Source organism: Suricata suricatta, chromosome 1 (assembly GCF_006229205.1).
Source record: "Suricata suricatta isolate VVHF042 chromosome 1, meerkat_22Aug2017_6uvM2_HiC, whole genome shotgun sequence".
Lineage (NCBI taxonomy): Eukaryota > Metazoa > Chordata > Mammalia > Carnivora > Herpestidae > Suricata > Suricata suricatta.
In genome coordinates, this window is record NC_043700.1 from 74523333 (window position 1) to 74538358 (window position 15026).

General features: G+C 41.5%; 1 protein-coding gene across 2 annotated transcripts in view; it reads left to right on the forward strand.

Annotated features, from left to right (window-relative positions):
* Positions 1-15026, forward strand: part of NR3C2 (nuclear receptor subfamily 3 group C member 2) — a 333454-nt gene that overhangs the window by 297789 nt on the left and 20639 nt on the right. For both annotated transcript variants that reach the window (XM_029940345.1, XM_029940341.1), the window contains exon 8: positions 661-818. In XM_029940345.1, the coding sequence (XP_029796205.1) occupies positions 661-818 (158 nt within the window). The remainder of the gene's footprint in view (positions 1-660; positions 819-15026) is intronic.

Genomic DNA, 15026 nt, shown 5'->3' on the forward strand with positions numbered 1-15026 from the left:
TCATAGGATCCCGGCACAAAGGAGATAGATGGAAAGCGCTTCTCACTGCCTCCCCCTTGGTTGATGGCCAGTTTTTCCAAGTGCCTTTGATATTTGAATATGAATATGGACATGTTGCTTTCTAATTCTAGGCCCAACTTAGACTGTTGGTGGATCTTCCAGTTATCCTGGAAAACCAAAGTGTATTTTCCTACCTATGAAACACTGGAAAGTTAGGATTCATAAAAAAAAACTTGAGTGACAGGCCACGAGTCGGTGTGGCATTGTGAGTAAGAGGCAGGCTTTGGAAATTGAACTAGGTTTCTATCCCTTCTCTGCCATCTATTTATTGTGTTCCTTGGGCAGGATTAAACCTCCGGTCTTCAGTTTCCTCATTTGCAAAATGAGAATAATGGTTATGTCATAAAATGGATGTCAGGATCAAGTTAACATATGCTAGGTGTGTATTAATATACAACCAATAAATAACAGTTACTATTCTCTCATCTATGAATGTGAATAAGAATTCACCAATAGATAACTGCCATCTTTATTTATAAATGCAATTATGATTCAGTGTCAGTCTAAAAGTAGGAGCCTAAAAACCCCAAAATATTCTACACCATTGTTAGAGCTGTTTTCCATCCTGGGAATTTACATGTCTGTATTCCTTAAACCCAGTTCCAAAGGATGGCCTCAAAAGCCAGGCTGCATTTGAAGAAATGAGGACAAATTACATCAAAGAACTGAGGAAGATGGTAACTAAGTGTCCCAACAACTCTGGGCAGAGCTGGCAAAGGTTCTACCAGTTGACCAAGCTTCTGGACTCCATGCATGATGTAAGTAGAGCCTCTTGGGGCCTGTTAAATGAAGGACCAACAGTCACACACCGTTGACCAAGCAAAACTGGAGAGGGGAGAAACAGTTCTCAGGGCTTTGGGGAAGAACAGAGGTAAATTATCCAGTGGGAGGGAGCAAGAGTTGAGAACTGATTAGGAAGAAATTTTCTTCTGATAATCTTTGAAACAAACCTCATTTAAAGTAGAGGGCGTGGCTCTTTTCTGTTCTGAGCAGGATGAGAATACTGTGGATCATAATGGTGAAACCCCTGTGTCCTGGGCCAGGGAAAACCCTCAAATTTGCTACAGGTGTCAGATCAAGTTTCACGTTTCTGCTTACAATTTAGGAAATGTTTGGTTAATCAAAATGTTTGCTTTAACATTGCACAAATAGTGTCCATCTTCTACAACTGTTAATCTAATAACCCAATCCTTCCAAAACATTATTAGTGGTCCAGGGCCAACTGGGATCATCTCAGTCATTGCCAAATTTTGAATCCTACATTTATTCTTCACAGGAGTCACCTTTCTTGTCTTATGTAAATATAGAAAGTAAATTCTGAGCTTGTTTCTAAATCAGTCAATTATAGAGGTAGTCGAGGTATTCATTAGCAGTTTCTACAAAATATTGATTTGGATAACCTACTTTGTTATGTCAGTTGAAATATACTTCTTGTTTCACTTTGTGAGCAGTTTTCTCTAGTTCTGGCTCAAAACAGAAGTTGTACACAGTCATGCTGATTTAGTTTTTGATATTTGTGAGGTTTTCATACTTTCTTCTGGAAAATTTATTGCCCAAGTTCAGCCCATATGATTTGTATAAGAAATTCTTTTTCACGTATTTCTCTGTTATTCAGAAAAATGTTGCCAGGCTCCATGGCTAGTATTATAACAGTATTACTCTTGAAATAATGAGTCATCCTTGAAAGTTTTGTTTATGCCAGTGGAATGTGGTGTCTCTATAGTTTGATTGATAAAGAATGTCACTTTCCGGTGTTTTACACTGAAGACTCCATACATATCACATTGATTTTGCTTTCTCTCAGCTTTTCATATGATGGGTCAGATTCCCACAAGGTGAATTCAGTGCTAATTTTGCTAATTGTCAGTGGCCTAATGGAAAATCATAGGGCAAAAAGATGAAGGCGAATGCTCTAGAGAACACAGCTCGCAAAGGGAACAAAGGAAAGCAGAGCCGGCAGTGTAGGTCATCTGCATGAGAACAACTAGCACATTTACTTTCTTCTGTCAGTTTGGTTGAAAACCCCTCATAGAGGATTCAGAATGGGTTTTCATGGTTCCTTCTAGATGAATTCTCGTATGTGTCCAAACGTATGGCTAGGCACAAGTGCAGTATCAAGATTGGTGTGTGATTTGTCATCATGCCAACATATGATGATAACAGCTGATGCATTTTGAAGGAGTTTGCGTGTAATGGAACTGACGACCGAAGTTAAAACTTGCTTTTCCACAGCCGTTCAGAGTCTGTGTGCCTTGAGCAAAGTGACACTGTGGAAACCCTCAAGAGTCCACCCCAGTGGTCAGTGTGTCCAACTGTCCTCTGCCAGCTTGTTTTTCAGTGCCATGTTTGGCACCAGATCAGAACTCAGTGAATGCTTGACCCAAAAGACTATATCATAAATGATGATATTCTGCAAAATTCCCCAAGGCAAAATAGTGTCCTTTAAGTATTTTTTTTGTCAAGTACCGTGTAACTGATACACAGTAAACTGAACATTAAAAAAAAATATTTTTTAGTGTTTATTTATTTTTGAGAGAGAGAGGTACAGAATCTGAAGCAGGCTCCAGGCTCTGAGCTGTCAGCACAGAACCCAAGGTGGAGCTCAAACTCCTGAACTGTGAGATTATGATCTCAGCCGAAGTTGGACGCTTAACCAACGGAGCCACCCGGGCGCCCCTAAACTGAACATTCTTAAAAAGTACCTTTGGGAAATGTGACATACATATCCACCCATGAAATTATCATCACCATCCAGATAACAAACATATTTATTACCCCAAAAGCTTCCTTTGTGCCCCTTTGTGAACCATTACTACTACCTCCTTTTCCCCAGTTGCTTTCTGTATTGCTTTCTGGCAAGTTGGACTTATTTGTATATTCCAGAGTCTCACATGCATGGAATCATGCAGTATGTAGTATATGATATTCTGCAAGAAGTGCCCTTCTTCTTCTTCTTCTTCTTCTTCTTCTTCTTCTTTTGTCTGCCTTTCTTTATTTAGAATAATTATTGAGGTTCATCCATGCTAATGCACATATCACTAGTTCATCTCACCGTATGGATATTCCACGGTTCAGCAGTCCAGTCACCTGTTGAAGGACATTGGGTTGTTTCCAGATTAGGGACTGTTACAGATGAAGCTGCACTGAAATTTGTGTACAGGTCTTTGTATGGACATTGCGGGTGAATAGCTAGCTAGTAGTGGAATGCCTGGGTCATACGGGACATGTGTTTTGATTTTTTAATGAGACTGATAAACTCTCTCTCAAGTGGTTGTCCAGTTGTACATTCCCTTAAGACATGTGTGTGAGTTCAGACTACTCCACTTCCTTGCTGGCAGTTAGGGCTAGTCTTTCTAATTTTAACCATTCTTAACCATTCTAATAGCTACATGGTGGTATCTCACTGTGGTTGTAATTTGCATCTCCCTAATGATTAATGATCTTTTCATGTGCTTATTTTCCATCTCTATCTATGTCATCTTCTGTTAAGTGTCTATTCAGCTGTTTCACTCATTCTTAGAAGTTGGATTGCTCTCTGATTGTTGAGTTTTAAAAGGTCTTCATATATTTTAGATACGAGTCTTTTATCAGATTTATGATTTGCAAGTATTTCCTCTGAGTCTGTGGGTTATCATTTCTTAAGAATCTTCAGATCTTTTGAAGAACAGTTTCCCATTTTTTATAAAGTCCAAATGATTGTTTTTTTTTCTCTTATGAATCCTGCTTTTTGTGTTGCATCTAAGAAGTCTTTGCCCAAGCCAGTATCGCAAAGCTTTTCTCCTCTTGTCTTCTAGAGATCACTATCCTTCAGTGACTGATATGGAGTGTCTTGAAAACCATTTTTTAATGTATTTCCTAGAGCATTTGGGTTTTTTTTTCTTGTGGAAGGGTAAATCCAATCCACCTTATTCCACCATGGCTGGAAGGAGAACATTCTTTGGGGAGTCACTGCTATCATTTTAATTCTGAAGCGCTCGTTTTAAATCACCAAAAAACGTCTGCTCTTAGAAGTAGCCCAGCAGACACATCTTGAGTGCTCTATTTATATTCCTATTCTAGACGGAACATTGAAAAATGCATTGTAAGGCTAGAGGGACCTTTCTAACATTCACGCTTACTCAGACTTGAGACTGCCTACAGCTTTTTCATTAGAGTAAATTAGTGAATCAGCATTTGTGGAATTTTCTTCCAGGGAACAGAGAGCTACACAATGAGTGGCCCTGTATTCAAGCCTAGTTTTGGTCACCTTGTAGAAAAAGAGCATTTGTTCCTGAGGTTCACGCAAATAAGAACCCTATGAATCCAATGGAAGTTCTGCTTAAATAACGTGAATAGCATGCCACCCCTCAGGACACACATGTCCGTAGATCTCAGGACATGTGGATTTCTCCCACATGGTGCACACATGTGTTGGCAGAACGGTGCCAAGGTGAGTGAAAGGAACATTCTCTGAAAAAAATAGATTGGCAGCTAAGTATTTGAATCGGTCAGCAACTTTAGTGAATCATAATCCTCCTGAACATCAATCTTTCCCCAAAGAATGTTTCAAAGAAAGCAGCTATGGGCAAGCTGCTAGGAATAGATGTATTTTTGCATTTTAAATATTGTGGGTTATATGTAACGCATGTAGATTTCTTATTCTTCTAAAGAGAATTGATCATTAGAAGTCATTCTCTAGATATGGTTAAGACTGGTGACTAATTATCTCTGTGTAAGAAACGCATTTATAATAAATTTATTGGCGACTTCCATTCATTCATAGAGGTCAAGGACTATATTATCATTGTGTAGAACTGTTAGTAAATGTTAAGTGATATTAATACTACTTTTTAGAGGCCTTTTTCTATTAGTTTCAAGATCAAACTATTGCCATCAGCTTTATTTCCACATATATACTAGGAAAAAAGGGGCCTTGTGCCTAGCAATATTGACAGGGTCACAGAGGGTACAAAATAAATGCATGACACCAACCCAACCCTCAGAGAGCTTGGATTCTAGACAGGTGGCTGGAGCACAGCCTGCAGCCGAAGGTACTCAGGCCCAGAACTGGCCGTCTGGGCAGCAGAACCTTGGAGAACACATGAGTTCCTACTGTGTGCTGGAACCACAGGTGCAAGTGTACATAGAATACCTGTCCTTAGGAATCCCATTTGTCTGATGGAGGAAGATGTTCATCTTACTCAGCAAATGTTGTCGTATCTGAAAGTGCAAGGCAGTGTACTCGAGGGAAGAAACCCAAAGCCTGGCCTCCAGGAGCTTGTGGTCTGCTCAGGGCACCCAGGCGGCACCACACAGGCATTGTGCTCGAGAGCTCCGGTGAGGTCAGCGTGCATGAGTTGTGGACTCACTGATGTTTCTTCTGAGTTGATAGTAAGTATGATTGAAAAGTTATAGGAACAGCTGTGCTGGACAGGTGTCCTGGAAGGCTTGCGAGGCGAGGGAGGCAGGGATTTTAGAGAATCTTTATTTAATAAAAGGAGAGACAGAAGACCCAGAGGGTGATTTTGCAGGGTAGTTGGTGGCACCAGAACCCTCTTGACTCACTGCCCAGTACTCTTCACACCACTATCATGGTGAAGGACAGCTTCAAGCTAATGGCAGCTGCTCAGTTTTTGGCCGGTCTGCATCTTTGCAGATCAGAAAACTAGCATCTAGGAACATTAAAAACAGCTGCACAGCTCTCCAGCTCTCCAGCCTCATTTGGATCTTCCCTGGCATCTTGCGGAATGCGTTGTTTTTGTGAGGCACGTGGTTGCATCTTGAAGGCAGTGAAACCTGGTGCTGTATTAAAGTGGCACGCATGTTTAGCAGTCCCCAAAACAAAATGTTGGGTCTGCCTCGGTGTAAGTTGAGCAGACTTTGGTGTGGAGGCTTTTGTCTCTGCGTATGATCTTTAAACTCAGGTAAGAATCCGTTTGTTGCCTGGGCAGGCACTGGTGCGTCACTTAGAGGCTGTTCTCTGTGTGACAAAAGGAAACACTCTGAGGGTCATGTTGCTGAATAATTGCTTTCTGTGGTTCCAGAGAGAATGCTCAACAACTGAAGTGGTTTTTCTCTCGGAGCCAAGGTTTTCCTTCTGTGAGGTGGGGGGTGAGGAGCAGAACATCTGGTGATACAGTAAATGCTACACATGCGTACTGGGGAGACTTCATTCTCTCCATGAAGAGGGCGTTAGGTTTCGGTGACACAGTCACCAACAAAAAGAGATATTGCTGCAAGCAGTCAAGACTGTTAGCCAATTATTTTGAGATTCTCATTGCTCATTTAATTAGTGGGTGCTTTTGCATCCGGGCTGTGGTAGTGGCAATTTCCATCGTGATTACACTATAGGTGGTTTTGAGAGTGACACAAACCTATTTTCAGCATTTCTTACCGCACGCCGAAGAATGCCAGCCACAAGTTTGGCTCGGTCCACCATTTGGGCAGCCCACTTTCTTTCACATTTGATTCTGGTTTACATCTTCCCAATCAGCTTCTCCTTGGAAACATTCTGAGACCAAAATAAGAGCCCACCACAGAAATGGAACCCCCGGGGACGCCTGTGGCCCTGCACCACCATTCCACTCAGTAAGCTTGGGCACTTAAATTTTCTACCCTCAGTTTCTTCAACTATGAAACAGGATTAATATTCACCTCACCTTACAGGGAATTTTTAGGACTGAATGAAATAACACAGGTACTGCATAAGGTATTTGCCACATAGCAAGCACCAAACATTCCCCCTTCACATCCCCATTTCCCAGACTATATTAGAGTTTCCCCAAAACTGTGTTTCTGTGCCACCAAAAAGCTTCCATCAGACAGGTTTAATTTACTTTTAATTTTTTTTATCTTTACTTATTTTTGAGAGAGTGCGAGCAGGGGAGGGGCAGAGAGAGAGGGAGACAGAGTATCTGAAGCAGGCTCTACACTGATAGCAGAGAGCCCAGTGCAGAACTCCAGCCCAGGAACCATGAGATCATGACCTGAGCAGAAGTCAGTCCCTTAACTGACTGAGCCACTTAGGCGCCCCTTAATTTACTTTTAAGTACAGAGACACTCAGACCTTTGAGACATAGCTTGCACCTTCAAGGAAATGACAGTCTCAAAGTTGGCCAGATCAAGCAGGGAAATAGGCAGTAAAGATCATTCCACAAAGTAGGGCAGGAAGCACAAAAGTTATTTGGGAATGAATCACTAGAATTAAGTTGGTCCTAAAGCATTTCCACGGTACTTCAGGTCCTGGTGCACACATCAGCTGCACACTTACCAGGGGAGACTGGTAGTGTTATAAACATAGTCGGGGGTGCTTGAACCACTTTCTAATTCACTATAAAGATTAAAGGTGTTTGATGATGGAATGATGGCAGACTGCCGTGAGGTGACCATGAGGATGATTGATGCTGGCGAACCATAAACCCTGGCCTCAGGTGTTACCAGAACACTACTAGCAATGGAAAAAAAAGTCTAGCCATGCTTCTGCAGCATGAGGAGAGAAATTTCCCTCTCTTTCTGTTGCTCAGGTGACAAGGAAATGACACGATTAAATTCTCTCTTTTTTTATGGTTATTTATTTTGAGAGAGAGAGAGAGCTATCACAGGGTGGGACAGAGAGACGGGGAGAAAAAAATCCCCAGGCAGGCTTCTGGCTGTCAGCACGGAGCCTGACATGGAGCTCCAATTCATGAATCATGAAATCATGACCTGAGCTGAAATCAAGAGTTGGACAATTAACCAACTGAGCCCCCGAGGTGCTCCTGATTCTGTATTTGTAATACGGTACTGGCAGTAGTGCACCTGGGTGTGTGCATGTGTTATGTGTGGAAGAGAGATCAAATTCAAAGCCACAATTCTATTTCACTGAGCAAAACAACTATTTAATATAACCGCTAGCAGTGTTACACTGCCTTTTTCTTTGATAAGACGATGACTAAGAAAGTTTCTAAATAAAGGAAGAGTTGTTTATTCCAGAGTCAGAGAAGTGAGCAAAGCCTTGTGCACCAGGGGAGGGTAGGACACAAATTATGCAAAGACCTTTCCCTTTTGAAAAAGAAATCTTCATAGGTAAGGATTTCAAGTTAAATGAATAATTGACATGGCAGATCTTATTCTTTGTCTAGCTGGTGAAACCAGTGGAACAGTTATTCATGGTTTTTCAGCATCTGTTTCTGCATTTCTGTATAGTATGTAAGGACTGGCATTTGCCTTTACAAATTTCTCATCTCAAGGGTATAGCATGGTTTAGAATGCTTTGTCCTGGGTGAATTGTGCCAATGAGTGCTTATTAAAAAATTTTTCTATGCACATTTTTATGTTCAGAGAGTTAAAAAACAACAGATTTAAGACAAAATAAGAATGGGAGAATATGGGGGAAATAGGTCAGAATGTTCTAGTATTCCCATGTTACGGATAAATAGGAATTCATGATTTGGGGTGTGGTACAGAAAGGTCTAGGCGGTTCAAGGATTGGCCAGGAAGCCCAGATAGAAGATGCAACTCCCCACAGATATGAAGGAAGTCTTTACCTGCTGTTCCTTTTTTGTTCACATGTGAATTAAGAGCAGTGTTAGTGGTTTTCTAGGGTTTCTACTCAGTTTAAATTGGGAGAGGCAGAATCTTCCTAAACCTGTTGGAAAGTGGATTGGAATAACCAGGATACTACATAGGAGGAGATTTCTTTCAGTGTCTCATTGTTTCAAATTCTGTGGAATGAGACTTCCCTACGTCAGTTACACTTCCTGTTCATCGTCTCCACAGCCGTATGCAGAGGAAGTGCTGCAGAGGGGCTCTGCTTCCGGGACCTGAGGTCCTCGCAGAATAGGCACATGTACAATGGCCTCCACCAGGCCAGGTGCCAGAGCGGGTACTGACGATACAACAGCAGCAAAGGAGACTTGGTTCTTGACCTCCGAGTACAGTATCATGGGGACTAAAACAAGCAAACTGGGGATTAAAATGCAGTGTGACAGGTGCTCCATATGGGCTGTAAGGCCCATAGTTGGAGTATCTGGAAGAAGAAGAGGCATGGTCGAAAAGGCCCAAGGCATGAGATAAGGGAAGTGATTGCTGAACTGAGCCCCAAAGGCAAAGTAGGAGTTTGCCAGACAGATGGAAGGAAGCTGCTTGAAGCCAAAGGAGTTAATATCCCAAGAGAGAGACAGCATGGTGATTTTGAAAAATGGAGAATTTCTTTGTATCCAAGAGAGGGAAGAACTGAGAGGAATGAGGATGGCGACAATGAAAGGATCTGTGAATCAGCTCAGGGGAGCCATTGAGGGATTGTGAGCACATCTATGGAGAATCTAGACTTGCCTCTTTGCAGTGCAATGACCATTAGCCACATGTGACTATGTACATGGGAGTTAATTAAAATTAAGTAAAATTTCAAGCTGAGTTCCTCAGTCACACCAGCCACATTTCAGATGTGCAATGGCCACGTGTAGTTAGTTGCCACCATTTGGGGCAATGTAGGAAGTCTGACAACTGTCCATTATTGGACAGTGCTGGTCGAGAGAAGTTGCTAGTGGAGGGGCAAGAGAAACAAAGGGCCAGCCGGGTTGCTGGTGCAGTGATCAGGGAAAGAGACGAGGGACCGAGTCAGAGCGAGTGAAAAGGGACTGAGGAGAGAGTCATGTGGTGGATGGACATGAAGATTGAGAAAGGAAAATGACCCTTGGGAACTGGACATAGATGGTTGGATGGGGTGGGGCCAGAACTGACCCGGGGACAAAGAAGGAGGAGCTTTGGGAGGGGATATGATGAGCAGGCTTTGGATGTATTGATTTGAGGCGCCCTTAGCACATCCCAGGAGAGATGTCAGGTAGACTTTGAGCTCCGTACAGAAGACGAGGAACGACAGGGCTGATACAGACAGGGGAGGTGGAAACACATGGCAGTCATGAAGCCTGAGGGCAGATGGAACTGCCCAGGCATCGGTGTGGAGAACAGAGGGCCTGGAGCCAAACCCAGAGGGAGAAAAGCCAGTGGATCCCAAGAAGGAAGATTTCTGAGAGGCTACCAAGGAGCTGCTGCTGAGCTAACCAAAAAAAAAAAAAAAAAAAAAGGCAAAAAGAGGTACATAGGGGACAAGCTATAAAAGAATGTGTCTCCCACTGTGCAAATGGGGGTCAGAGCTGCAGAAAGGTCAGTCAGCAAACAGTCTGAAAACTTCAATAGCCATAGCAACAAGGAGGTTATTGTGAAAAACCACTGACGGATTCAACTCATGTTAATGTTCAGTAGTCTCCAGTAACTGTATCAGAATCCCTACAAAGCAATCTGGGAAAAGATTTTTATAACAAGAAGAAATCTCAAGGTGTTTTTCAGTAAAGCTCCTTAGAAACAGTGCCTTAATAAATAGGAAGCATGAATCTTTCTGTCATGTGAGGACATGTGTGTAAATGAGTATTTTACAGGTGGGTAAGAGAACCTGCTGTTTCTGTGTGTGAGCACAGGTAAGCAATCACAGTGACGCGGCAAACTCTATCTTTGGGAATAACCCCAAACTACAAACTTTTGGACAGACCTCGGTCCAGCCATGTAGAAGTAAGTGTGCATTAGTGAAAGCTTTACTGTATACTACTGTATACATACATATGTATTTTGTACACTGAATACACATAGACCTACTGCACACATATATGGATCTAGATAGAGACAGAGATGGAAGGCGGGCATTGAAGGCAGCCGTGCTTCAGGGTGCTTCAGGGCTGATCTTGCATTTCAAGTCATGATTTTATCAGTGATACTGGTCCTGAATCCTTTCTCATCCATCACGTTCATATGAAACCTTAATTATAGTGACGGTTAATTTCCACATGCAGCCACAGAAATTTATCTCCTTTGGTCTTTTCATGGTTGGCCACGGTTTCCTGTGGCTGACCTAATGCCAAATCTGTGTTACTTCCTTACCTCTTTGGAAAAGATTGATTTAAAACATTGAATATTTTCAGCGGCTAATGTTTAGACTATGTCAATGCTTACACACTGCTGGTCAATACCTAGGCAACATTCTGAGATGCAGTTGCATTCGATTATAGAGAAATGAGGAAAATAATTCCATATAGAATTTTGTGTTTGCTTTTATTTTAATTGTGGCAAAATACACAAACATCAAAGTTACCACATCTACCATTTTTCACTGTACACTTCGCTAATGCCAGGTACTCTCACGTTGTTATACAACCAAACTCCAGAAATCTTCAGCTTGTAAAACGAAAACCCTGTGCTATTGAACAACTCTTCACCCCCTGGCCCAGCCCCAGCAACCACTCTTCTACTTTTTATCTCTGTATTTGCCTACTCTTAGGTGCCTCAGATACATGGAATCATACAGTATTTGTCTTTTTGTGACTTACATGTTTCACTTAGCACGTTGTCCACCAGGCCCATCCATGTTGTAGCATTTGTCCAAATCTCCTTACATTTTAAGGCTGAGTAATATTCCTTATATGTTTGTAGCATGTTTTATGTATCCGTTCATCTGTTGATGGACACTTGAGTTGCCTCCACCTCTTGGCTGTTGTAAATAATGCTGCTGTGAACATGAGTGTACAGACACCGCTTCAGGATCTGACTTTCAGCTCTTTGGGGGATATTCCTAGAAGTAGAATTTCTGGATCATATGATAATTCTGTGTTTAGCTTATTGAGGAACCACCAGACTGTCTTTCATAGTTTTTTACATTCCCATCCACAGGGTGCAAGGATTCCAATTTTTCTATATTCTCTCCCACACTTGTGATTTGCTGGGGGTTTTGTGTTTTTTTTTTTTGGTTTTGGGGGGGTAGTGGCCATTCTAATTAGTGTGAGGTGGTATCTTGTGGTTTGATTTGTATTTCTCTACTGATTGGTGATGTTGAGCATCTTTTAGGTGTTTATTAGTCATTTCTATTTCTTCAGAGAACTGTCTACTCAACTCATCTGCCCATTTTTTAAATCAGTTGTTATGTTGTAGCTGTTGAATTGTACAAGTTCTTTATAAATTGTGGATAGTAACACCCATCAGATGCAGGACTTGCAAGTATTTTCTCTCATTCATGGGCTTTGTTGTTTTTTTGTTTTGGTGTCAGAATCTTTCCCCTATGAACTTATAATGATAACAGACAGTAGTTTGTCTCTTTTACTCCTTAACTGGAAAAATTGAAAATTATATCTGCTCCTAATTTACTTAAAGAAAGGAGGGAAAGGTGTATTTTCTTGTAGTAACTGCTCCTTAGGCTCCATTAATTAACATTTTGAAAGTGGCAAACCCACAGAACTTGTGCCATTGCTCACGGCTAGTTTTGAGAGAATGCTGCAGGGGGCAGGGGGGGCGGGACTAAAATCTTGCCTTGTTTGAGGAGCTGTAAAAGAATTGTACATTCCATTCCTGCGTGGTTCTGTAAGACTTACCATGCTAGACAGTGAGCTTTCTGGAAAAAATATACATATCAGGTAAAAAGAACCACGGAGGTCCTAGAAGCCATGCTCATAGACAATCACACTGAAATCTAACCAGACACATAGGAATCTTTTCTTAATCTAAAATATATCTAGGGAAGATTTTGGAAAACCATCTCATTGTCTAACACCTGTGTCAATAAATCCCCACCTCTGATGCAGCCTAAATCCCTCTTCTTAAAATATAAAATAACTATATAATACCTGCGATTTACCTAGTGCCTTTCTTTCTTAAGTCCTGTCATTATATCCTTCTACTAACTCCATGAGGCAAGGATGAGTAAATATTACTATTTACACTCAATCACCTCATCTTAATTCCTTTCTCTATAAAAATGGAATAAAAGTAATATTTATTCATCTTATACTGTTTTATAGAAAAAAATTAAAACAGGAAGTGATTAAGTACCCTTTCCCAGGTTCATAGGTGAGGCAGGACCAGAAGGCAGGGGTGCAGGAGGGAAGGGAGCACGGGTGAGAGTCATCAGTGCAGGGCCAGCCCCATTCCTGGTTAGCTCTGTTACCCCTGGTAGGTTAGGGATCATTCCAGGGCCCTGCACATTTCCCACTCTTAGCTTAATATTTTGCTCTCACCATCTTGAAATCTGTAGCAAACTTTGAACAAAGGGCCCCACAAATAATGCAGCCTGTCCTGGGCACAGTATTAGCCATCTAAGATCGTGCTGATCAGAAGAGATGATGAGTGGGAAGAGCACTTGGCAGCCTGCGGTGCACAGTGCAGATGTGTCTTTTAAAGGAGGCAGTAGCGGTTATGAGAGGCGGAAAGCTTAAGTGCAGCAGGGTATGAGAACTGAAGGAAATAAGAGGCATCGATACACTGGAAAGGAGCCTTAAACAGCTAAGGCCCAACATGACAAAAAGAAATAGTGGAGAAATTTCATAAGGGAGAGAGACGTCGTGAAACAGTAGAAAAGGGGAATGTTAGGATCATCAGTGCTGTTTTAGATGAGGGTAGATCATTTTAAATGACTGAGCTTGCAGAGACACGAAGATAACAGTTGATCAATTTTGTTTACCAAGGTCACCGTTAAAGGAACTAGAAAGTGTATATGGTTTCACACACAGTTGATTCTCATTATTTGCACATTCTTTATTTATAGATTTTCCTACTGGTTAAGGTGTATTTGTAACCCCCAAATCAGTACAGCACTTTTGTAGTCATACATGTGCAGCAAGCAGTAAAAATGTCCACGTTCCCGGGTAGGGTCAAACAAGGTAACATTCTACTTTCTTGTTTCAGCTCTCTTACAGTAAAGAAATGTCCTTTTCATGATCTGTTTAGTGGCACTGGTTTTTGGTTTTTTTTTTTTTTTGGTGATTTTGATGTTTAAAATGGTCCCAAATGTAGTGCTCATGCAATGTCTCATGTTCCCAAGTAAAAAGAAGGCTGTGATATGCCTAATGGAAAAAATCATTGTGTTTAATAAACTCCATTCAGGCATGAGTCATAGTGCTATTGGACAGGAGTTCAATGTTAAAGAATCAGCAATGTCCATTAAATAAGGTGTCTTTAAACAGAAACACATAAAGCAAGGTTATGTCCTGATTGTTGACAGGTGACCAGCAGTTCATGGAAACCTAACCCTGCATTCTCCCTAGGAACGAGGGTTCAGGGTCTGCTGATTCTGTTCTCCATGACGTAACAGAATGTATATGACTACCATGAATAACAACAGCTGGAAATGTATATAACCTACAGGGGCCATAAGCTCAAAGGGAGAGGACTCCTGAAACAACAGCCAGAAATGGAAGACAAGGCGGACCGTGGCCGTCCGTTCAAATGACAAACTCTGGAGCCTTTAAGCTGGACAGTGATGTTATGGAATTCTTCCTAAAGGCTCGGAGAATCTGGATAGTATTTGGAAACTCAGCTTTAGCTACCAGTCATATTGCTTGATTCACTTTTTTTCCCACACTTCAGTATTTCTGAAGTCAGGAGATATCATACTTGATATATATATATATATATATATATATAACAACCAACCAGACCTGTTCTCCCATAAACTGTTACAGAATCCCAGGCATGCCTTCCAGTCCAGGACCAGCAAGCTTTTTCTGAAAGGGCCACATGGTCAATACTAGAGGCTTTCTGGGTCCACAGTCTTGCTGCAACTACCGGGCTCCATCACTGTAGCAGGAGAGCAGCCCTAGATACTATCTAAATGAATAAACGAGTAAAAATAGTAAAAGCGCTATTTCTATCATTCTTGCATGTCACAAAATACTCTTCTTTTGATTTTCTTTCAGTCTTTTAAAAGTATACAAAACAGGGGCTCCTGAGTGGCTCAGTCAGTTAAGCATCCGACTTCGGCTCAAGTGATGATCTCATGGTTCATGGGATCAAGCCCCGTGTTGGGCGCTGTACTCACAGCTCAGAGCCTGAAGCCTGCTTCCGATTCTGTGTCTCCCTCTCTTCCCCTCCCCCACTCATGCTCTGTCTCTGTCTCTCTCAAAAATAAACATTAAGTAAATAAATAAACATTTAAAAAAACAAACCAAATTAAAAAATATTAAAAAATGTTA